The 24540-nt window shown below is 40.9% G+C and overlaps 2 protein-coding genes and 1 long non-coding RNA gene across 3 annotated transcripts in view; 2 read left to right on the top strand and 1 right to left on the bottom strand.

Moving 5' to 3' along the window:
• The window catches only part of arfgef3 (ARFGEF family member 3), an 84434-nt gene that overhangs the window by 50087 nt on the left and 9807 nt on the right, over positions 1–24540 (bottom strand). Inside the window, exons 3-12 of the mRNA XM_034681956.1 lie at positions 23608–23689; positions 23237–23377; positions 23030–23098; positions 17387–17503; positions 15552–15597; positions 12712–12796; positions 2039–2143; positions 1750–1874; positions 1190–1437; positions 174–286 (exon numbers count right to left, since the gene is read on the bottom strand). Of these exons, the coding sequence (XP_034537847.1) occupies positions 174–286; positions 1190–1437; positions 1750–1874; positions 2039–2143; positions 12712–12796; positions 15552–15597; positions 17387–17503; positions 23030–23098; positions 23237–23377; positions 23608–23689 (1131 nt within the window). The remainder of the gene's footprint in view (positions 1–173; positions 287–1189; positions 1438–1749; positions 1875–2038; positions 2144–12711; positions 12797–15551; positions 15598–17386; positions 17504–23029; positions 23099–23236; positions 23378–23607; positions 23690–24540) is intronic.
• Positions 7213–8000, top strand: LOC117811594. Its single transcript, XR_004631029.1, has 2 exons — positions 7213–7571; positions 7690–8000. It is a non-coding gene; the product is annotated as an uncharacterized LOC117811594 (long non-coding RNA).
• Positions 9812–10982, top strand: LOC117811593 (reticulocyte-binding protein 2 homolog a-like). The gene is made up of 2 exons (XM_034681957.1): positions 9812–10553; positions 10672–10982. The coding sequence occupies exons 1-2, from the start codon at positions 9941–9943 to the stop codon at positions 10920–10922; spliced, it is 864 nt and encodes a 287-aa protein (XP_034537848.1). The 5' UTR covers positions 9812–9940; the 3' UTR covers positions 10923–10982.

Here is a 24540-nt window from a genome sequence, read left to right as displayed (position 1 = left end):
TCACATGCTGACTGATGGACGTCCAGCACAGAGCAAGTGTAATATACTGAAAAAGTTTTTAACTATCTTTAAACCTGAGCCGTGCACAAGTTTTAGATGCATGCCCACATTCAGCAAAATCTACTCATATTAATAATAATGACTATAACAAGGATCAAAGAGGAAGAACTAACAGTTTTAGTAGGTCCAGGTGGGACTTCCTCTTGGAGAAGGAGCGCTTCCTGGTTTCAGGCTCAGCAACGCAAGGGCCGGCCAGGTCGTACAGCCGCTGAGGGCTGCCAAGAATCTGAGACACACAGAAAGATATTTAACAGCTTTATGCATCCCACCTTCATATCATTGTGTTCATAGCTAACAAAATTAGAGATAACGCCTGAAGAGGGGTCCATTTTCAGGTTTTTAAAGATAACATGGAATCTGGAACTTTCCCATGCGGAGTCCATGAAAGCTTCAGTTCAGGGGTTGAATCCTTCAGATGAAGAAGTTCAAGACAGGTAGAAGCCACATTTTAAAGGCTGCTTTGAATGTGGCTTACAGAATGGTCCTTTGCTTTTTATGTCCTGGTTTTACTCATGAGTGATGGTGGACTCTCAAATCTAAGTATTTGGTTTCAACTACATTGTAGATTAGGCTGAAGTGCATTAAAGAAGAGCCGGGAACAGTTTCACAGTAACTACTTCATAGGTGTTCAATAACCAGGATCAAACTGAAACCTTGAAGCCATAATGAAGTTTTATCTCTGGTCATGTTATCGTCAGCATATACTTAAAGGTGCAGTGTGTAGAAGTTAGCAGCATTTAGCATCAATTGAGCAGAACAGATTTGGTGGAAATGGGATATAATATTTATAACTATGTTAAAATGTGTGTATAATCACCTATATAAAACTATAGTTCTCTTTTATAAACTTAGAATAATATGTATATTTAAATATGATGCGGGTCTCCAGACGGAGGTTGCCATCATGAACCGCCATCATGTTTCTACAGCAGCTCAGAACGGACAAAACGGACAAAACAGAGCACAACGTGTTTTGTTATTTCGGACCGCTAAAGTCGTTAATATTCCTATTTCTACACACTGCACCTTTAATGAAACTGGGAATTGAATCAACGGCATCTTGTGAGTAAAAATTTTATTTAAAAAGCTTTAAAATAGTAATGGAAACGGTAATAACATCTCCTCCCACCTCCTTCATGATGCGTATGGCCTCGGTGCGGTGCTGAGGGGGCGGGTACAACAGGATTCTGTGGTAGAGGGACTGAAGCACAGGCTTCATCGACTCCACGCAGCTCACCAGGCGCACAAGCTCGGCAGCAATGTAACACACTGTCCGCACTACAGGTGCGATCCTGGCAGGGGCGCTGGAGGAACAACCAGATCCTCTGCCTTGATCGGATATCCCTCCACTGAAGATGTCCACTTCATGGCTGATCCCTGAGCAGATAGAGTTAAGAAGGGGCAATGATGCTGCAGCAACAAAAGTATGTTGATAAAAGCTAACGTTCCATGGTATGTTGAGGAAGAACAGCTGCTTTAGGGATGTTTTCTTTCCAAGATGGACTCAGTTTTTTATTATGTAATAAGTTAAATGGGCTTGCAGTCACAACAGTGTTAAAACCAGACACCACTGATGGATGAACAAGCTGGAGCACACAAAGAGAGAACTCCACCTCCACCACAACAAATGTAAAATGCCAAAAATGTCATGGCTGTCCATTTTGTGCTTTCGTTGGTTAATCCAGTTACCTAGACTGAGTCTATCGGTGAGACGGTCTCTGGTGGGCGTCCCCATGTAGCCGTGGTTAGAAGCAATGGTTTTGTCATTGACAGGATTCCCCATGATCGCCACAAGAGACGGACACAGCTGCTTCCTGGTTGGAGGAAAAACAATGCTCACACATACAGATAAAACAGAACAGATACAAATCTTTCAAATGTTCTATTCCTCTCCACCTTGGTGAAGCGGTGTTCATGTACATTGTTTGGAGCAGCTGTCTCAGCATGTTTTGGGTGCTAGCAATATTACATATCTTACCATACAAGATCAGTGAAACCTCTAGACAGGTGCATTGTGGGAGGACAGCTGCTGAGCATTGAGAGGAGGCACTCCAGGTAGAGGAGCTGCAGGAGCTGGTTTCCACTGGAAGGTGAAAAAACACAACACAGCTTCAATACAGATTTTTATGCTTTTTTTTTCAAGTCAGGCCTCTTCAAAAATCTTTCCCAAAAAATCCTCAAAATCTGATCTAGAATCAGGAACATGGTTAAATCATTTTTCCAGCAATTCCAGGATTGAAAAATTGGTCAGCTGTTTTCCAGGTCTTCCGGGATCCATGGTAACCCTACACTTCTCTCTTTGAAAAAACAACCGGCTCAGTTGAGAGGTCAACTGATTTAAAACAACAACAAGCATTTCAAGTTTTAGCTTTACCGATGTGCTAAACGTACAGATGCAGTTAATCAGACTGATGTTAGCGGACACCTGCACCACATTAGCTAGCAGAGCATTACTTAAGAGCTGTGGATGAAACTGAATTAGAGACTATGGTAACTCCAGTGCTTGCTAGGGGAAGTTTGCTGCAGGTCAGTCAACGTTACAGTGGAAGACTTCATTGCATTCATTTGATTCCTATATCAGGACCATAGACTGTATAAATAATGGATGTAGTAGCCGTGACGTCACCCATCTGTTCCTGACAATGTTTTGAAGCCAATCGTCGGCAGGAAGTGTGTGTGTGTGAGGGTTAAAACTACATCTTGTGCAGTCATGTTTGCTTCTTAACAAATTAATTTGACACTTACTTGATTTGTTTTTTCATAAGTATCAGTTCTGTTTCATTGCGTTTTGAACCATCTCTATATGTTCCACATTGAGTGTATATCTATTTTTTTTTTATTAGATAGCAAAACTGAGATCTTAATTGAAGGATTCATAATTCAAATCAAAAGAAAATCAAACTTTTATGGAAAATAAAGTGTGGAGATATACATTGTCTCAAAAAATGACCCCTTGGGTGCGGATTTGGTTTCATGGCTATATCGCGCACCCATGAAGTAGTTGGCCCAGGTTCGATTCCAGCCTGCGGCTCCTGTCCCTCATGTCGTCCCCCACTCTCTCTCTCTCTCTCAATTCCAGCTCTGGCCACTGGCTGTCCCTCTCTAATAAAGGTGTAAAAGCCCCCCAAAAAATATAACTGAACATAAAATTGAAAACGTCTTCCTATGTATACATCAGAGGGTTTGAATATCATGTGGGTTAAGAGTGATTTGTTTTGAAAAGTTTAACTCCTTCTAAACCATTGACGGTACAAATAATGGACGTAGTATCCATGACGTCACCATCTGTTTCTGAAGCGCTGTTTTGAAGCCAATCACCAGCAGGAGCCGTATTGAAATGCTGAACTCAACCTAACTGCTGTCGGCCCAGTGTGAGGTAAAGAGGCGGGCTTTGAGCCTCCTAACCAACAGCTACATAGTTCCTGCCTGTCAATCAAGTCAGCTGTGCCGCTCATAACTGGAAACTATCAAGACTACACTCTTTTTTAGTACAGGCTGTAAACATGTTTATTTTTGCTGTAAAGATAAGCTATTTTTAAATGGTGTGTATGTTGTTTCTGGTACTTCTGGAGCCAGCCTCATGTGGACCACTTGAGGAACTGCAGTTTTAACACTTACACATCGCATCAATTCTCATGGCTGGAGGTTGATCTAAACTTCTGTTGTTTATATATATATATATATATATATATATATATAAAACACCAAAATACTGTATGAAGTATGTATACTATATGTATTAAACAGTGATTTGACTTATATGGAGCTGTGTTAAACACCGGTCAGTTAGCAATTGTACAGAATGGAATGTTAACTGTGATGAAACAATGAGGAGCTGTATAGTTCTATGACAACATAGACAACTCTTCAGCCTGGGGGGGATCATTTCACCCAAACTTGCCAGAGAGTACACATCTTGAGCACTGTTATCGAACCGACACACAAGTACGAGAAAGAAAGAAACTTCTAAATGAGTCTCTCTTGCTGCTGAAATGGAGCTTGTTAAAAGCTTCATAAAATATCCTCATGAGGAGAGGAAGAAGGAGGCCAGGAGGGAAAAAATGTATGAGGAGCTGAGAGCCTTGGAGATGGAGCGCAGGACATAGAGTCGCTCTGGAGGCCTCGGAGAGCTCAAGAGGGAGAGAGAGGAGAGAGAAAAAAGTAGAGGAAAGTCTGAAAGACAGAGAGAGGATGAGGAGGAGAGGAAGGCTGCTGAGGAAGAAGCCTGCTGAAAGCCAAACAAGACCAGCTGAAGCGAGAGAGGCTTCCTGGAAAGATGTGATGATGGTTTGAAGAGGCCGGGCAAAAGGCCCAGGTACACTATCAGTGCTCTGAAGGAAGAGCAGCAGAGGAGGCAGGAGGAGGCTGAGCTCCGTCAACTTCCACAGGTAGGAGACCCAGCCAGCCGGGATCCCCTGACCTCTGAGCACAAGGCGACACAACAGCAGGGCAGAAGGAAGACTCTGTATAACAACTGGGTTGGAGAGGGAAAAAAACAGATAGTGCACCTGTGAAAGAAAAGCCCCACCCGAATGACTCCACCTATCTCCTCTTTGCTGCAAAACAAGGCCTGAAGTCTGAAGGTTTATACCATAATCCTTTATCCTCACTGTTGAATGATGATCCCTTTGGTCACTGCAGTGTTTATATAATATTTCGTATGTATTAAACTTGTGTATTAAACTCACCTCTTTTCTTTAGACAAGCCAAAGCCCCTAAACCCAGCGTGCCGCGGCAGTGGCTGAACAAACTTAAAGTTGGAAGCTTGGTGGAAAAATACCGAAGCCATAGAGAGAGGCTGGACCAGAAAAGACAGCTCAAGGCTGAGGAGCAGCACCGCTCGTTTTTCTGCCTACACAGAGAGCCGGGCTCACCTGTTTGCTCGCCAACATGATTGTTACATGGGAGGATTTGCTCAGAAAAGAAACAGCATCCTCGGATCCATGTTTTAAATGTTCTTTTTACTTTTTGCTTTGATATTCAGCACAATAAAACATTGTTGAAATGAAAACTTTGCATTTGGTTGATAATCCATCTTTTGTAATTAGGGCTGGATCTGTGATGCTGAATTCAGGTACAGCAGGGCTTGAGTGAAATGCTAACATCAGCAGGCTTGTATGTTTATGCTCAACAGATGTTTATTGTGTGCTTTTCATTAACTACTGAGCATTAAAAAGAAAGAACAATTGAATCATCACTGAGGGACCTCAAGAGGTTGTACCAAATTTCTCAGTAGTCCATCTAAAAGTAGTTTAAATCTGCCTTCCAACCTCAGAGTCATTAAACAGAGTCGTCTCTGCTCTCAGCCTACAAACAATTGGCACATTATTCGCTTAAAAATATTTTATCACATTTTTAAAAGAGGAATCCAGTTAATTGCCCCGCTGCTTCTTATTTGAGTCGCCTGCTGTCCTGGTTTACTGCGTATTCTGCGTCGAATCGACGCTGTAGCTTATGTGCAAAGCTCCACGTAGCTCCAGTAACTACGCCCAAGCCTACGCCCCATAGACTGTATAATAATGGAAGTTGTATCCATGACGTCACCCATCTGTTCCTGAGCGCTGTTTTGAAGCCAATCGTCGGCAGGAAGTGTGTGTGTGTGAGGGGTCACAATACAAACTTTTCAAGGTGTTGACTACATTTTGTGCAGTCATGTTTGCTTTTTAACAAATTAATTTGACACTTACTTGATTTGTTTTTTCATAAGTATCAGTTCTGTTTCATTGCGTTTTGAACCATCTCTATATGTTCCACATTGAGTGTATATCTATTTATTTTTTTTATTAGATAGCAAAACTGAGATCTTAATTGAAGGATTCATAATTCAAATCAAAAGAAAATCAAACTTTTATGGAAAATAAAGTGTGGAGATATACATTGTCTCAAAAAATGACCCCCTGGGTGCGGATTTGGTTTCATGGCTATATCGCGCACCCATGAAGTAGTTGGCCCAGGTTCGATTCCAGCCTGCGGCTCCTGTCCCTCATGTCGTCCCCCACTCTCTCTCTCTCTCTCAATTCCAGCTCTGGCCACTGGCTGTCCCTCTCTAATAAAGGTGTAAAAGCCCCCCAAAAATATAACTGAACATAAAAATTGAAAACGTCTTCCTATGTATTACATCAGAGGGTTTGAATATCATGTGGGTTAAGAGTGATTTGTTTTGAAAAGTTTAACTCCTTCTAAACCATTGACGGTACAAATAATGGACGTAGTATCCATGACGTCACCCATCTGTTCTGAAGCGCTGTTTTGAAGCCAATCACCAGCAGGAGCCGTATTGGAAATGCTGAACTCAACCTAACTGCTGTCGGCCAGTGTGAGGTAAAGAGGCGGGCTTTGAGCCTCCTAACCAACAGCTACATAGTTCCTGCCTGTCAATCAAGTCAGCTGTGCCGCTCATAATGGAAACTATCAAGACTACACTCTTTTTTAGTACAAGGCTGTAAACATGTTTATTTTTGCTGTAAAGATAAGCTATTTTTAAATGGTGTGTATGTTGTTTCTGAGTACTTCTGGAGCCAGCCTCATGTGACACTTGAGGAACTGCAGTTTTAACACTTACACATCGCATCAATTCTCATGGCTGGAGGTTGATCTAAACTCTGTTGTTTATATATATATATATATATAAAACACCAATACTGTATGAAGTATGTATACTATATGTATTAAACAGTGATTTGCCTTATATGGAGCTGTGTGAAACACCGGTCAGTTAGCAATTGTACAGAATGGAGTGTTAACTGTGATGAAACAATGAGGAGCTGCATAGTTCTATGACAACATAGACAACTCTTCAGCCAGGGGGGGATCATTTCACCCAAACTTGCCAGAGAGTACACATCTTGAGCACTGTTATCGAACCGACACACAAGTACAGAAAGAAAGAAACTTCTAAAATGAGTTCTCTTGCTGCTGAAATGGAGCTTGTTAAAAGCTTCATAAAAATTCCTCATGAGGAGAGGAAGAAGGAGGCCAGGAGAAAAATGTATGAGGAGCTGAGAGCCTTGGAGATGGAGCGCAGACATAGAGTCGCTCTGGAGGCCTCGGAGAAGCTCAAGAGGGAGAGAGAGGAGAGAGAAAAAGTAGAGGAAAGTCTGAAAGACAGAGAGAGGATGAGGAGGAGAGGAAGGCTGCTGAGGAGACGCCCTGCTGAAAGCCAAACAAGACCAGCTGAAGCGAGAGAGGCTTCTCTGGAAAGATGTGATGATGGTTGAAGAGGAGCCGGGCAAAAGGCCCAGGTACACTATCAGTGCTCTGAAGGAAGAGCAGCAGAGGAGGCAGGAGGAGGCTGAGCTCCGTCAACTGCCACAGGTAGGAGACCCAGCCAGCCGGGATCCCCTGACCTCTGAGCACAAGGCGACACAACAGCAGGGCAGAAGGAAGACTCTGTATAACAACTGGGTTGGAGAGGGAAAAAAAAACAGATAGTGCACCTGTGAAAGAAAAGCCCCACCCGAATGACTCCACCTATCTCCTCTTTGCTGCAAAACAAGGCCTGAAGTCTGAAGGTTTATACCATAATCCTTTATCCTCACTGTTGAATGATGATCCCTTTGGTCACTGCAGTGTTTATATAATATTTTGTATGTATTAAACTTGTGTATTAAACTCACCTCTTTTCTTTAGACAAGCCAAAGGCCCCTAAACCCAGCGTGCCGCGGCAGTGGCTGGACAAACTTAAAGTTGGAAGCTTGGTGGAAAAATACCGAAGCCATAGAGAGAGGCTGGACCAGAAAAGACAGCTCAAGGCTGAGGAGCAGCACGCTCGTTTTTCTGCCTACAAAGAGAGCCGGGCTCACCTGTTTGCTCGCCAACATGATTGTTACATGGGAGGATTTGCTCAGAAAAGAAACAGCATCCTCGGATCCATGTTTTAAATGTTCTTTTTACTTTTTTGCTTTGATATTCAGCACAATAAAACATTGTTGAAATGAAAACTTTGCATTTGGTTGATAACCATCTTTTGTAATTAGGGCTGATCTGTGATGCTGAATTCAGGTACAGCAGGGCTTTGAGTGAAATGCTAACATCAGCAGGCTTGTATGTTTATGCTCAACAGATGTTTATTGTGTGCTTTTCATTAACTACTGAGCATTAAAAAGAAAGAACAATTGAATCATCACTGAGGGACCTCAAGAGGTTGTACCAAATTTCTCAGTAGTCCATCTAAAAGTAGTTAAATCTGCCTTCCAACCTCAGAGTCATTAAACAGAGTCGTCTCTGCTCTCAGCCTACAAAAAATTTGGCACATTATTCGCTTAAAAATATTTTATCTTACATGACATTTTAATAGATCCATCAAAAGAGGAATAATATAGTTTCCAAGTTAGCTTCCCAGCTGCTTCCTTATTTTGAGTGTTCCTGTCAAGCTGAGCTCTTAGACCTGGTTTATATTTCTGCGTCGAATCGACGCTGTAGCTTATGTGCAAAGCTCCACGTAGCTCCAGTAACTACGCCCAAGCCTACGCACCATAGACTGTATAAATAATGGAAGTTGTATCCATGACGTCACCCATCTGTTCCTGAGCGCTGTTTTGAAGCCAATCGTCGGCAGGAAGTGTGTGTGTGTGAGGGGTCACAATACAAACTTTTCAAGGTATTGACTACATCTTGTGCAGTCATGTTTGCTTCTTAACAAATTAATTTGACACTTACTTGATTTGTTTTTTCATAAGTATCAGTTCTGTTTCATTGCGTTTTGAACCATCTCTATATGTTCCACATTGAGTGTATATCTATTTTTTTTTTATTAGATAGCAAAACTGAGATCTTAATTGAAGGATTCATAATTCAAATCAAAAGAAAATCAAACTTTTATGGAAAATAAAGTGTGGAGATATACATTGTCTCAAAAAATGACCCCCTGGGTGCGGATTTGGTTTCATGGCTATATCGCGCACCCATGAAGTAGTTGGCCCAGGTTCGATTCCAGCCTGCGGCTCCTGTCCCTCATGTCGTCCCCCACTCTCTCTCTCTCTCAATTCCAGCTCTGGCCACTGGCTGTCCCTCTCTAATAAAGGTGTAAAAGCCCCCAAAAAATATAACTGAACATAAAAATTGAAAACGTCTTCCTATGTATTACATCAGAGGGTTTGAATATCATGTGGGTTAAGAGTGATTTGTTTTGAAAAGTTTAACTCCTTCTAAACCATTGACGGTATAAATAATGGACGTAGTATCCATGACGTCACCCATCTGTTTCTGAAGCGCTTTTTTGAAGCCAATCACCAGCAGGAGCCGTATTGGAAATGCTGAACTCAACCTAACTGCTGTCGGCCAAGTGTGAGGTAAAGAGGCGGGCTTTGAGCCTCCTAACCAACAGCTACATAGTTCCTGCCTGTCAATCAAGTCAGCTGTGCCGCTCATAATGGAAACTATCAAGACTACACTCTTTTTTAGTACCAGGCTGTAAACATGTTTATTTTTGCTGTAAAGATAAGCTATTTTTAAATGGTGTGTATGTTGTTTCTAGTACTTCTGGAGCCAGCCTCATGTGGACACTTGAGGAACTGCAGTTTTAACACTTACACATCGCATCAATTCTCATGGCTGGAGGTTGATCTAAACTTCTGTTGTTTATATATATATATATATATATATATATATAAAACACCAAATACTGTATGAAGTATGTATACTATATGTATTAAACAGTGATTTGCCTTATATGGAGCTGTGTGAAACACCGGTCAGTTAGCAATTGTACAGAATGGAATGTTAACTGTGATGAAACAATGAGGAGCTGTATAGTTCTATGACAACATAGACAACTCTTCAGCCTGGGGGGGATCATTTCACCCAAACTTGCCAGAGAGTACACATCTTGAGCACTGTTATCGAACCGACACACAAGTACAGAAAGAGAGAAACTTCTAAAATGAGTTCTCTTGCTGCTGAAATGGAGCTTGTTAAAAGCTTCATAAAAATTCCTCATGAGGAGAGGAAGAAGGAGGCCAGGAGAAAAATGTATGAGGAGCTGAGAGCCTTGGAGATGGAGCGCAGACATAGAGTCGCTCTGGAGGCCTCGGAGAAGCTCAAGAGGGAGAGAGAGGAGAGAGAAAAAGTAGAGGAAAGTCTGAAAAGACAGAGAGAGGATGAGGAGGAGAGGAAGGCTGCTGAGGAAGAAGCCCTGCTGAAAGCCAAACAAGACCAGCTGAAGCGAGAGAGGCTTCTCTGGAAAGATGTGATGATGGTTGAAGAGGAGCCGGGCAAAAGGCCCAGGTACACTATCAGTGCTCTGAAGGAAGAGCAGCAGAGGAGGCAGGAGGAGGCTGAGCTCCGTCAACTGCCACAGGTAGGAGACCCAGCCAGCCGGGATCCCCTGACCTCTGAGCACAAGGCGACACAACAGCAGGGCAGAAGGAAGACTCTGTATAACAACTGGGTTGGAGAGGGAAAAAAAACAGATAGTGCACCTGTGAAAGAAAAGCCCCACCCGAATGACTCCACCTATCTCCTCTTTGCTGCAAAACAAGGCCTGAAGTCTGAAGGTTTATACCATAATCCTTTATCCTCACTGTTGAATGATGATCCCTTTGGTCACTGCAGTGTTTATATAATATTTCGTATGTATTAAACTTGTGTATTAAACTCACCTCTTTTCTTTAGACAAGCCAAAGGCCCCTAAACCCAGCGTGCCGCGGCAGTGGCTGGACAAACTTAAAGTTGGAAGCTTGGTGGAAAAATACCGAAGCCATAGAGAGAGGCTGGACCAGAAAAGACAGCTCAAGGCTGAGGAGCAGCACGCTCGTTTTTCTGCCTACAAAGAGAGCCGGGCTCACCTGTTTGCTCGCCAACATGATTGTTACATGGGAGGATTTGCTCAGAAAAGAAACAGCATCCTCGGATCCATGTTTTAAATGTTCATTATACTTTTTTGCTTTGATATTCAGCACAATAAAACATTGTTGAAATGAAAACTTTGCATTTGGTTGATAATCATCTTTTGTAATTAGGGCTGATCTGTGATGCTGAATTAAGGTACAGCAGGGCTTTGAGTGAAATGCTAACATCAGCAGGCTTGTATGTTTATGCTCAACAGATGTTTATAGTGTGCTTTTCATTAACTACTGAGCATTAAAAAGAAAGAATAATTGAATCATCACTGAGGGACCTCAAGAGGTTGTACCAAATTTCTCAGCAGTCCATCTAAAGGTAGTTAAATCTGCCTTCCAACCTCAGAGTCATTAAACAGAGTCGTCTCTGCTCTAGGCCTACAAACAATTTGGCACATTATTCGCTTGAAACATTTTATCTTACATCACTTTTTAATAGATCCATCAAAAGAGGAATAATATGGTTTCCAAGTTAGCTTCCTAGCTGCTTCCTTTTTTTTTGAGTCTTCCTGTCAAGCTGAGCTCTTAAACCTGGTTTATACTTTTGCGTCGACTCGCCACGGTAGCCTACGTGCGAAGCTCCACGTAGCTCACGTACCTACGCCGCAGCCTACGCACCATAGACTGTAAATGCTGAACTCAACCTAACTTCTGTCCAGCTAGTGTGAGGTAAAGAGGCGGGCTTTGAGCCTCCTCGCCAACAACTACAGCCTACCCGCCTGTCAAAGCATAACATGTCATTCACAAGTCAATTTGCAATGTTTTCTCATCATGTCCACCAAACACTTCTCACTCAAAAAAAAAAAAACAACGGTCAAAAAGGTAAACTCAAGGCTCAAAATTATTAATAGCAATCCACAGACAAACATGTGTCACACTAGCTTTTGCAACCAAAGGCTATTCATGTTCACATCCTGGTTTCTTCTCGCATTGATTATTGTAATTCCCGCCTCTTTAGTCTACCTCTCAAATCCATCCATAAACTCTAACTGGTCCATAACTCTGCTGCTTGTATCATCACCAGAACCCCGACCATTAATCACATCACTCCCGTCCTTCAGCAGCTTCACTGGTTACCGGTCAAAACTTGCACCGATTTTAAGATTCTGATCCTCACCTTTAAATCCATCCATAACCTCGCTCTCTCCACATCAACACACCAAGCCACACTCTCAGGTCTTCTTCTTCCATTCACCTCACTACACCACCAGCCTGCTTAACCACCATGGGGTCCAGAGCCTTCAGACGCTCTAACCCCCGCCTCTGGAACTCCCTCCCACCGAACATCCATAACATCGACTCTCTATCCATTTTCAAAACAAATCTCAAGACACATCTTTTTAAACTGTCATATTCACTCTGATAACACCTCTTCACTGCACCGTATCTTAACCTGCTCATTTTATTTATTATTTACACTGGATCATGTCTCATTGATTTTATCAGACCAATTTTGATATAGTTCTTTTTTATAAACTCTGCCCTGTACAGTGACCTTAAGTGCTCTGAAAGGTACCTTTAAAAAAGGTATTATTATTATTATTATTATTATTATTATTAGAGGCATTTTTAAACTGTTCTGCTAATCAGGAATTTGCAGTGTCTAGTCAGCTCACAGCAGCTGAACAGTAGCCTCACTGAATGATGAAGTTGCCAACATCTCATTCACCATCGCTCTGTTTCCTCTGTGTTTTCTGTGCTGCCCTAGAAAGACCTGAAGATTCAGATACAAGTATCAAGGTTTGATAGTCATAACTCAAATGTTCCATGAATAGACAATGTCAAGGTGTATAATGATGAACTGCAGTGTTACCTGTCCACAGACTCCAACTTCTCACAAAAAACAGTCAGTACAGTCACCACGTCTTCACACAGAGCCTGGCTTGTAGGAGAAATATCTGCAAACAGACACACCATAACAAAGGTTAATTCATGGCAGCTTCTTTATCTTTATTCAATATGTACATGAGGTGATAAAAACCTCATTACTTTCTGCGTCTCTTACTCTGCTCTCACCTCTAGATTTCTCTGTAATACATCAAATAAATCGATTTCCTCTCTCTAAACCTCCGTGTGTGTCTCTCTAAATGTCCGTGTGTGTGTGTGTGTGTGTGTGTGTGTGTGTGTGTGTGTGTGTGTGTGTGTGTGTGTGTGTGTGAGAGAGAGAGAGTTAGGCATCAGAGTGAAGTTGTGACTTAAGTACTTGAAGAATGGTGATTACAGTTTTGTTGTAACAGCTGTAAGACAGTTTGAACCTCACATGATATAACAGACTGTAAAGTAAATGGATGTAGTATATGTGACGTCACCCATGAAGCCAATTGTCGGTGGGAGCCATATTGGAAATGTTGAACTGGACCTAACTTCTGTCAAGCTAGTGTGAGGTAAAGAGGCGGGGTTTAAGCCTCCTATTCAACAGATACAGTGTCCCCGCCTGTTTATCAAGTCAGTCATGCCCTTAAATGGGCAAAACTCGTAATCTTAATATCTTCTGAACTGTCGCATTCTAAAAAAAATTCACCCCCCATACAGTGTGTCGATAGAGAAATTAGCTGTTCAGACCTCAACCGTTTTTTGAACCAGGTTGTAAACATGTTTACCATTGCTGTAAAGATCGTTTTTTTTAATGGGTGTGTATGTGGTTTCCGGTGTTTCTGCAGCCAGCCTCAAGTGGACGCTCAATGAATTGCAGTTTCTAACACTTCTGCATGGGCTTCATATTTCAAGACTGGAGGTTGCTGCTTACATGATATAGTTTAAAAAATGACAGACATGAATTGCTCTATGTTGACTCATCACAGACAATATAAGGGCCTTTATGATCAGCTTTACAGATTTAAGTGTGTGAGAAGATTTCGAAGATAAAACAAGGGTCACTGAGTTCAATGGGTTAATGCTTATAATAACACACCTTAAATTCATTTTAAAAATCTCAGGCTGTCTATCTGTGCTCCATTTGAAGTTCTGATTCACAAATCATGTTGCCCTAATGATATTCAGGCGCAAACACCCCCACAAACATTTGCAGCTCTGTGCAGTGTGCGTTTGTTTTGTGTCTGGTTGGAAAGATGAGGCATCAGCATCTCCACTCTCTGCTGCACAGAGCTGCCCCATGCACTCCCCTTCCCCTCCCCCTTTACCACTAAAGTGGCCCTGTTGCTCAGTGGTGTACTCAGGCTTTTTGAGGGGCATGGGCGAAAACCCCAAAAAGTGCACCTGCTTTCAAACCCCCGTACTCACAGTTTAGGGCAAATTTAAATGAATTGAGGCAGCGTTAACAAGATGGGGGGGGGGTCCTCCAGAAAATTCTGAGCAGCTAACACTTAATTCCTGCATCGCGGTGAATATTTATGAGACCATTTGTGACTGAAATTGAATTATGAAAAAGGAAAACACAAAACTATTTATTTATTTCTATATTATTGATTATAGTACATAATTAACATAACATAACAAACTACATGGGCATCCAGAGGGCACTTTTTTTTTTTTTTTACGTTTTATACATTTGAGGGGCATCCAGATGTCCACATGATGAGCTAAATGGGAAGGGGACACTTCTTACTTGTGCATTGTGAAAGCATTTAAAGACAGATGGGATGGAAATGTCTCTGTATATAGCTAAGTTGTCCTCTCTGGAGTAAGCCAACAAGAACAGCTTGTTTGAAGAAAAAACATGTGGTGCGTAACAGCTCCACTTATCTCAACCCCGGCGGGGGTTGCAGGGGTTGTGTCTTGAGCAGCCACAGCCTGATTGATTTAGCTCCTGTCTATGAGAATTATATCAAAGTAATGAACAGACTCTGAGTACGGACGTATAACTTTCAGTTCATCCAGAGAAACGGTTTAAAATGAGGGTCATTTGCACAGAGATAGGCCAATTTTGCCCCCAATAAAGGTACGGAGGTTTATTTAAGTCGCTGTTTGTTCTGCAGCACAGTTTGTGGTGCATGTAACCCTTTGCATGTGGCTTCTTTTTGTCTCATCTGCACAGGTTTGGTGTGCGCAACAACTGGGTAATCCTCCTGTGAGTCAGGTCCTCAGACTTAGCTTCTCTGAGCGCTCGTCAGGCAAAGCATGTGAAGTTCATCCTGTAGGTGCTGTCAGAGGAACAGACCATGTTATCAAAGTGGGAAGATTTGCAATATCCTAACACAGCGTCAAGCCTCGTCTCCACATTGTCAGACTGGCCTCTTTTCCCAGCAGTCTAAGCTCTACTGAGACTGCTGGAATGTGCAGACACCGCTAACCACCTGCCTGGAAGTATTTGGCGGATAAATCAGACTGCTTATGAAGTTTGCATGAATTGTTGATGTTTCCCTTTCATTCATAGTGAAGGGTTATCATGCTAGCTAGGAGAAATAACGATCCTAGTATAATCATACACTACAATCAATCCCCCCCACGATCCCATTTTCATGATGCATATATTTACTCAGTGTTCTGAAGAGGTGTTGAATGATGTGTTGCCAAATCATTCAAAAACACATATTCATCTTATATTTCAGTACACCTGATTACTCCAGTAAAAAAAAAAACAATGTTGCACATTTCAAACAATATGCCTGATTTCATAACAGAGGTAATTACAGCTGTGTGTGGAGCAGATCGAGAAGGGCAGCAGGGGTGTGGATAGCACTCGTATTGATTTACCTCTTCTATGCAGGGGCGGCGCAATCACCTCGTCTCCATCTGCACCCTGTGGAGGAGAGCACAGCGGGAGGCATGTTTACTGTGTCTGCTTGTAATTGCTTTACATACCTCTGTATGAAATGTGTGACAGCATGTGTGTGTGTGTGTGTGTGTGTGTGTGTGTGTGTGTGTGTGTGTGTGTGTGTGTGTGTGTGTGTGTGTGTGTGTGTGTGTGTGTGTGTGTGTAAAAACTAGAGGTGTGTTGAAGAAATTCCAAAATGTAAAGCAATTGAATACATATCAAATATTGAAATGTTACTGTGCCCTTTAGACATGTTACTGATGGAATGAAAATAGGGCTGGCCGATATTGAAAAAGATGTTATCACGTTAACATTTTTCTTATCAGTCGATACCGATAATTATCACCTTAAAAATCAAATCCTTATTTCATTTAAACTAAAGGCAAATGTTTAGTCCTGAGTGAAAGTTGAAGAAACCAGACAGTTTGTTAGCTTGTGTCTGGGATTTAGTTCTTTGATAAGCTTCTTGAATCCCTAATTTTGTCAGTGCTAACAGGAAGCAGGTCTTTTGTGTGAGATGATTTTAGTTTGTAGTTTTTTTTTCTCAGGTTAAGATCATTTGCATAATTTGATTTACATTCACAACAAAGATATATCAAATTGTATTCTGTGTATCATTTAGTAGAGTGCCATTGTTTCCCACATTGCAGGGAAAGCATCACGGTTATTCAGTGTTCAGTTGTACTACCATCATGGTTAAACGTGTCTGAATTGCACAGCAGGGGTTTTCTGTGCTCTTCCTTCACCCACATCCTTAGAGTATATTTAATGAAGTGTGTTAAGTTAATAGTTAACACAGAGTCAGCACAGTGTCAGACTAACGACTCTCCTTTGAGCTGGTAAGTTTTGAGTTTTCTTCAGTGTCGCTGTCGCTCGTTTCAGCTGTGTTTACATTCCCAGCCAAACGTCTGTAAGCCTCGCCTACCTCTCACACTGCGATATTATTGGCTGTTCAATGCCATCTTCTTCTTCTGTCTAATGTTGGGTGGCAACTAGCGTTTAAGGTACATTAGCGAACCCCTCCCTTTCCAGTGGCTGGGGGGTGTAATTACAGGTTTAAATATATCAAAATTGTATCCTACATTTGTTATATTTATATTGAGAAAAATTATATCACAATAATTACCGTTATCGAATAATCACCCTGCCCTAAATGAAAACCAATATCAAGGTTATTTAGTGGAAAACATTTGCCCTTAATAGATATCTATCTAATTTCACTTTGTAACATTTTGATGTCAGAGTCTAAAGCTAAGTGTGTGTCTCTAAAGATAAAGACTTTTTATCTCCAAATTTACTTAAATAAGCAAAAGCAAAAAATCATCTTATTTTAGGAGCTGTGAAACACAATTTTTAGCATGCTAGCCTATTTTTGTCAGTTATTAATACATGTATATAAACTATGAATAATATTTCTCATGATTATTCAAACAACTGATCAACTTTTATCTTTTTAGCATTACAAAAAAAAATAGCCCCATTAAGTTATGGATAATGTGATGTCCCAGGCTCTATGAACATCACACTACACTTGGTTTTATTTCTCCAAAATGAGTTTTTATAGAGAGTCACAGCATAATATTTTGAACTGTATGGTTGATCTCACCATCCATTTACAGATACGGTCACAGATGTGATGTGATGTGTTCTCTGTGTGTGTGTGTGTGTGTGTGTGTGTGTGTGTGTGTGTGTGTGTGTGTGTGTGTGTGTGTGTGTGTGTGTGTGTGTGTCTATCTAACTGCTGCATTGTGTTTTTCTCGTCTGAGGATGTGACCTCTTGTCTGTGCCGCAGCTGTAGCGTCAGGTCTCCCAGTATCTGGCTCAGCGTGGCTCTCACCGCCGTGTTGATGCTGCGCTGGTGACAGCTGGACACGTAGGTCTCGATACACACCTAAACACACACACAAACACAAGATTACATCTCTCAGGGGGGGCTGTTTTGCTGAAGTCTGAGTCACAAAAGCAGAGAAGTGACACGACACACAATCCCAAGACAGCATCCCACACAGACACTGAACTTATCAGGGAGATTTATTGGAGGTTTCCATGGCGTCACAAGTTTCCACAGAGACCGGACCAATGAGAAGGAGGAGGGGGACAGGGGGGTGTATTGTGAGAGTGTCAAAATAAAGGATGTACTTATTGCACAATGTCTCCATTGGATAAGTTTCTTCTTGATTTGAATTCTTGTAAAACGTTTTGATAAGCAGAGATAAACAGGAGGAGAGTGTTTAGGAGGAGGGCGTGTCAGTGATGGTATGTGCATGATTTATTTCCTTAATCTGGAGAACAAACAGGCCCACACAGCTCCTTTCAAAGAGCACCTCAGCTAATTATATTCACAGTGTAAGTCTTGGCAGGCTCAGGGATGGTTTCCACCACCTGTGACTAATCAATGAGGGATCAATACATCCTGCATTATTATCCCATCCAGCTGTAATTGAGTCAGGGCATGGAATGGCAAGACTGTAAGAAGCTGCCCTCCAAAATAAAAGCAGTACTAACTTTCCTCAGATGTCAAATTAATTCTATGTTTTTTATAACTGCAGTTTGGTGAACTTTAATGTGACTGAGGCTTAATATCTAACATGAGATAGACAACTTAATTATATAACTTCTGGAGTCCTGCAAAAGTGGTGTTTGAAAGCCCACAAAACAGATTGTGTTTCCATCCATTTGGGAATGATTGAGAGGTAAACATGTACAAACCAAAGACTGTATAAAACATAGATGTAATCGATGACATCACACATGGTTTCTGAAGCCTAACGATAGCAGTATGCATACTGACAAAGCTATCTCAACATAACTTTAGATCTATCTAAAAACAGTCAGAGAAGTGGAGCTGAGGTGGGGGCAAACAACTAAAACACTCCCACAGACAACCTCTCTGAAAACTTACCACATCCTTAATTATGCAGACTTCTGCAATACTCTTAATTTTAGCCTTAATAATATAAAAACAGATGATTTCTAAATCAATTCACGCCTCATAAATACGTCATGAATGGAGAAATTAGCTTTGAGACCAGAGCTTTTTTTGTAGCAGGCTGTTAACATGATGATTTCTGCTTTTAAAGCATAGACTGTATGATTAATGGATGTAGCATCCGTGACGTCACCCATCTGTTTCTGAAGCGCTGTTTTGAAGCCAATCGTCGGTGGGAACCATATTGGAAATGCAGAACTCAACCTAACTTCTGTCAAGCTAGTGTGAGGTAAAGAGGCGGGCTTCGATCCTCTTCACCAACAGCTACAGTGTTCCCACCTGTCAATCAAGTCAGCTATGCCTCTCATAATGGAAAACTCGAAATCTTAATAACTTTGAAATTGCTGCGAGAGAGGGATATTCAGGGAGGACAAGACCCTTGTACCCTCTGACATAGAGAACCTACCCTTAATTTGAATAAGACAGCTTGTGCATTTCAAACCAGTTTCATGAGGAAGAATCTTCAAGTTCATGATCTACCTTTTTGTAAATACCATGCGTTAATACCATCTGCTTCAATACGAAAATGGTACATGTTAAATGGACACATCTCTCTTTTCTATAAATCCCTTAGCACTTTATTCTACGGAAAAAAAATCACCTATTTAATATCACATTAATGCTATGCAGTCTGCTATGCAAGGTGCCAATTTGCACACGAGACCTTTTCTGGCTTGATCATGCAGTTCAACTTAATCCAAGGTGACAAAAATGATCCACAGAGTGAAATCCAGATTTGGTAATATAACAAATATGATGGTTTTGTAGAGATGAAGTATTAACTCCCGGCTCCCTGTGCTTGAAGCTGAACAAATCCCCTCAGAGCTGCCAATCCCTGCATTAAGAACCCGTACTGAGCCTCGCTGTTTGTATGGGATGTTACAGATAATGGAGTGTTGCTGACAGCCTCTCAAGCCACCCTGAGTTATGACCCAACACAAACAGAAACACACACACCACACACCAGATGGCCGTTCCTGGCGGCACAGAGCCCATTAACACAACATGTTGACCAGGTTTTTATGAGCTGTTAATGGACGTCAGACATCACCTGGTGGAGCATGAGCTGCTGCTGCTGAGGGAGACTATGTTACGGAAAAACACTCTAAATAATGTCCAGCACAATGGGATTTTGGGTTCATGTTTGGAGACACAAGGCTTGCTGCTGATTGGTCGAGTGGAAGATAACATTTCCAGGTCACTGCTTTCCTGCACACATTGAACACATCCAATACCTACTGGGTTCTTCTGTGATTTCACTTGCTGATTGCCAGTTAATGCTTGCATGGTTAATGTAATGTGTCCCATGTCCTATGTGTAATCATACAGCTCACCTATCCCACATAATTGCTGTGGAGAGCTTTGAAGTCCCCTCTTTGCATAGGCAGATTTAGTCAACTTGAACTCTAATCTGATCTGGTCTGACAGCAAAAAACATCCCCAGGAAAGAATGTTCTCCTCTTTTTATGATACTTTGGTATCACTCCAAACACTCCATTTAGCTCTGTTTGGGAGAACAATGGACAGATCTTGTGTTGTGCTGTAGAGCTCTACAGAGAGCAGTGCTCAAAGGGAGTTTAGTGAAAAGAAAACTTTTCAGTAACTCATGGCCTGCTTTGATAAGAGATGGTATCATTAACAAATTCAAGCTGACTCCAGATGATACCCTTTAAAAAGGATTAAAGCACAAACATAACAGCCCAAACAAATCTCCTCCTAAGCTCTGACACTCCAACCAACACTATCTTTATCATGCTCCCGCATAGTAGGGTACCATTATTTCAAATTCCCCTGAACAAAGTTTGAAAAGTATGACAATAAAACATACATAGGTATGCCCCAATTCATAGGTAACAGTTTTAACAAATCTCTTTGAGAGCTCTGTTCAAATGGCCTATGTGCAGTTGATGGCATCCAAAATGAGGGTTAGACTAAGGAAGAGAACTGGGATTGAGTGAAGAGCCACATTACAAGCATACATGTGGTAGGTGTTCCACTAAATCTGGGGTATTCCTTCAAAGTCATGCAAAGCATCCAAATCTTCTAAGGTCCAGAGAGCAAGTGAACAACATGGAGGTATGTCACCCTCGGATCAACTGGATTTGGAGCTAACACTGGTATGAAGCTGTTCTCTGTGAGACGCCACTGAAAGTAACACTAACAATTCTCCACACTTAGCTCCAAAACGTTATAAAAACGTAGAGTGAATATTTAAAAGAGAGCAATATTTGTGATCTTCTTCACATTCTGTTTTGTTGTGAAAAATATATTTAAGTTAAAATCACTGTTACAAATGCTCAATATAAATATAAATATAAATATTACCAAAATAAAAGCTTCATAAAGCGATACAGTTATCTCAACTAAGTCTGTTAGCACTGACTCCTACAGTTACTTGCCGGATTGCCCGCTGTAAAAATGTTGGAAAGGCAGTTTTAGAGACCATAAAGAGATTTCACAACGCTCAGAGACAGTACTGACCCAGTCTATGGTACGGACATGCTAAGCTGCTTTTGCTAAGTCTTTATCACTTTATGAAGCTTTTACTTTGGTATTTCCACTAGGCGGCAGTGTGCAGAATGTGCATATTAACTAAATATTTACGCTTGCAGGGCAATATTTAATATTTATATTTAACATTTAGATTAAAATTTGATATTTAGGTTTGACATTCATATATATATATATATATATTTATTTATTTATTTATTTATTTATTTATTTATTTATTAAGCATTTGGATTTAACAGTGATTGTAACTTAAATATTTTTCACAACAAAATTAAATGTGAAGAAGGTCACAAATATTGTTCTAAATGTGATTAAAAAGTGACTTCTAAAAATTCACACTACGTTTTAATGACGTTTTGGAGTTAAATGTTGAGACATGTTGCTGTTATTTTCAGTGCACTCAACTTTACAAACAGTGCCCCATAGTTCTAGCCTTTAAAAGGCCTTTTACATGGTTGTTTGTATGAAGGCATGCTGCAAAGCTACATTTGTTATGAGTAGTTATACATGATTGGCTGTACGATTTGATTCATGGTTAAATTGTGATTTATACTGATGTAGCCTTAAAAATATACAGCATACCTCTGAAATGTAGAACAATTCATAATTCATTATAAAATAGAACCAAGTGAATGTCTTCACACTGCAACCTCTTTGAATTATGTACACTGCATTTTAAAGAAATGTTGAACATACATTATTTACCCAAAAGATTTTTTTATATCTGCTTAGACATTTTCAGCAGCAATCATGAAAATATGAAAGTTTGACTGGACATTACTTTAACGTGACTAAAATCTGATCTTACAAACACATCAGAGCTTTAAACTGACATTTTTATGATTATTTTAACATCTCTGTATATTAATGCCATCTAATGTTCAGAAACCATGTTCAGAAAGCATGATGATTTTTTACGACCGTATGTGTGCAGTTGTGAGTGTACAGGACCACTCTTCTCAACTTCCTGAATAATTGATGAGATCAGAGCATGAGATGAGACCTTTGAGAGAGCGGAGCAGGAGCGAAACATCACCTTTAAAAATAGACTCAGCCCATGTACTGCTTGTTCTGCTAACAGCTCAAAAAAGAGGAGCGATGCTATCTGCAGTGATTGGCAGCTGGAGCAGTGAATGGCAGTGCAGATCGATGGAATCTGCTTTTAAATCACATCATGAGGGTCTACTATTTCTGAAACTATTCTTGTGTCCCTGAGCAGAACTGATACTGGGTTAGTTTAGCGATCGAATGAAGTTGTAATCATAAAATTGAGCATCGGGTTAGTTCAGGCAGGCCACAAAGTCAATCAGCAGCATCCAATCAGTAAATGGCAAAATGGGCGTTCTATTTAAACTTCTTCAGCCCGCCTTCTCTTGCTGCTCCCCCTGCAAACCTCTTCACAATCCACCTCCACCCCAGCACCTCCTTTCATGCTACGTCTGATTTTACCAGTGTCATATGTATTGTCACTGATGCCTGCTTTGTTCTGCACCCTGAGAGTCTTTGCTGCTGCTCTGCCTGCCTTGGGTTTTCATGCATACATTTGAAAGAGAGGGGAGTTGGGAGGTGTGCTCTCCCCACCACAGGTTTTGGCGTTCCACGTAGGCAAGTAGAAGGGCAGGGAGCTCCTAGATCAGAGCCATACTACCAATTATAACTTATTGCGTGTAAATAATAAATTCTTTGACGAGTGTTCCTGACTGAAATTAGTTACATGGCGGATGCAACAACAGCCACATCTTTGATATAAACTAAGAGCAAGCTAAAAGGTCAGTAATAATATCTTAAATTAATACTCAAATTAAAACTGTCAGCAGCATCCCCAGGAGCAGAACATTCCTGTTTGTTGCCATGTGTAAAATCTCAAATGTCTGATAATAAAGCTCATGGGCATCATACAGACCCATGCCATCCTACCTCAGCAATCCTCAGGATGGAGTCTCCATTAATGTCAAAGTTTGGTGAGTAGGTGATACACAGCAGGACCTGCACAAAGGAGAAACAAACACAGTTCATACTTCTGAAAGAGAATTGATTCTGTAGAGATGAGGCGACTTAAAGAAATCTGAAGTGAGAGCATCATCACGGGGCAAAACTAATTGTTTGTGCATCAGAAGGTCTTACCTTCATGACCTCCACTTGCAGGTCTTCATGGAGGGATGGGGTTACTCTAATAGCCTCCAACATCTGGCTGAGCAGCTGCTTCTCCAGGACCTCCACCTCCATGCTGACTCCACCCACAAATCTGTCCTCACACAGGAGTTTCTGATTGGAGAAGATGCAGAGGAGAGGCAGTTTTAAGTAGCAGACAAATGCAGCTGAATAATAATCATGATGCATTCAAATCATTTCAATTGTGGATTGGGATTTCTTAGTTAAATCAAAGTGGATGTTGTTGCAAACCCTTGATCCCATTCAGAGCTAGATGCTTTAAGTAAAGAACAACAAAAATAAGTAATCCATCTCTATAGCTCTGTTGTGTTGTCTTGCATCACCTGCATCCCAGTGAGAGCTGTTTGTCCCAGTTTGGTGTTTTTAGACTCCAGAGCCATCTGTAGAGGCAGCAGACAGCGCTCTCTGAAATCACAACAGCACATACATGTTAGTACAACTCAGTTTCCTTTCATGTTTTCAGCTGAGCTTAATTCATAATCCACTTCCTCAGCAGCACACAGTATGCTAGGAAGGTGAAGCCAATTGCAATTCTGCGGTATGGCCACTTGAGGCTGGCCCCATAAGACAGGAAATCATCAAAAGTCCTGAATGTTAAAAAGCCTCACTTCAGAACTGAACTTTAACTTTGTTTACAGCCAGGGACAAAGAAAGTCAGGGTCTTTATAGCTAATATTTTTATTTATATATTTATATATTTTTTTTGTTGATGTTTTTTTATTTAACTGTTTTTTGTTTTCACACCTTGACACACTATTTCTGAAATACATACCAACTATATGATGAAGAAAGAAAATAAATACATCTAAATAAATTAAAAAATTATAAATTAAATATATACAAAACATATATAAAATAATAATACAAAAATAATAATAATGCAAATGAAATAGTAAAAATAATAATACATTTTACTATTTGTTTTTGCTCATTTATCTTTTAATGACAAGTGTACAGGGATTGACCACTTAGGCTAATCATCTATGTAAGTGAAAGTTCTAAGCTTTAAATGATGGTGGGTGGCCCATTTAGGGAGTCAGGTAGGCAGGTGTCACTTCCTGTTTGCTCGGTGGTGCCATCTGAGGAACTTTACATACAAATGTTGGATACCATAAGCATTAAGAAGTCCATGTTCCAGCCTTTGGGGTGTGTTAAAATCCATTGTACTGTATTTACTGTAGTGATTTCTGTAATCTTCTGACCACTCAAAGCGCTTTTAAACTACATCACATTCACATTCAAACACTGATGACAGA

This window comes from Notolabrus celidotus, chromosome 4 (assembly GCF_009762535.1).
Source record: "Notolabrus celidotus isolate fNotCel1 chromosome 4, fNotCel1.pri, whole genome shotgun sequence".
NCBI lineage: Eukaryota > Metazoa > Chordata > Actinopteri > Labriformes > Labridae > Notolabrus > Notolabrus celidotus.
Note: the sequence above shows the minus strand (reverse complement) of the source record. Positions and strands in the feature narration are given on the sequence as shown.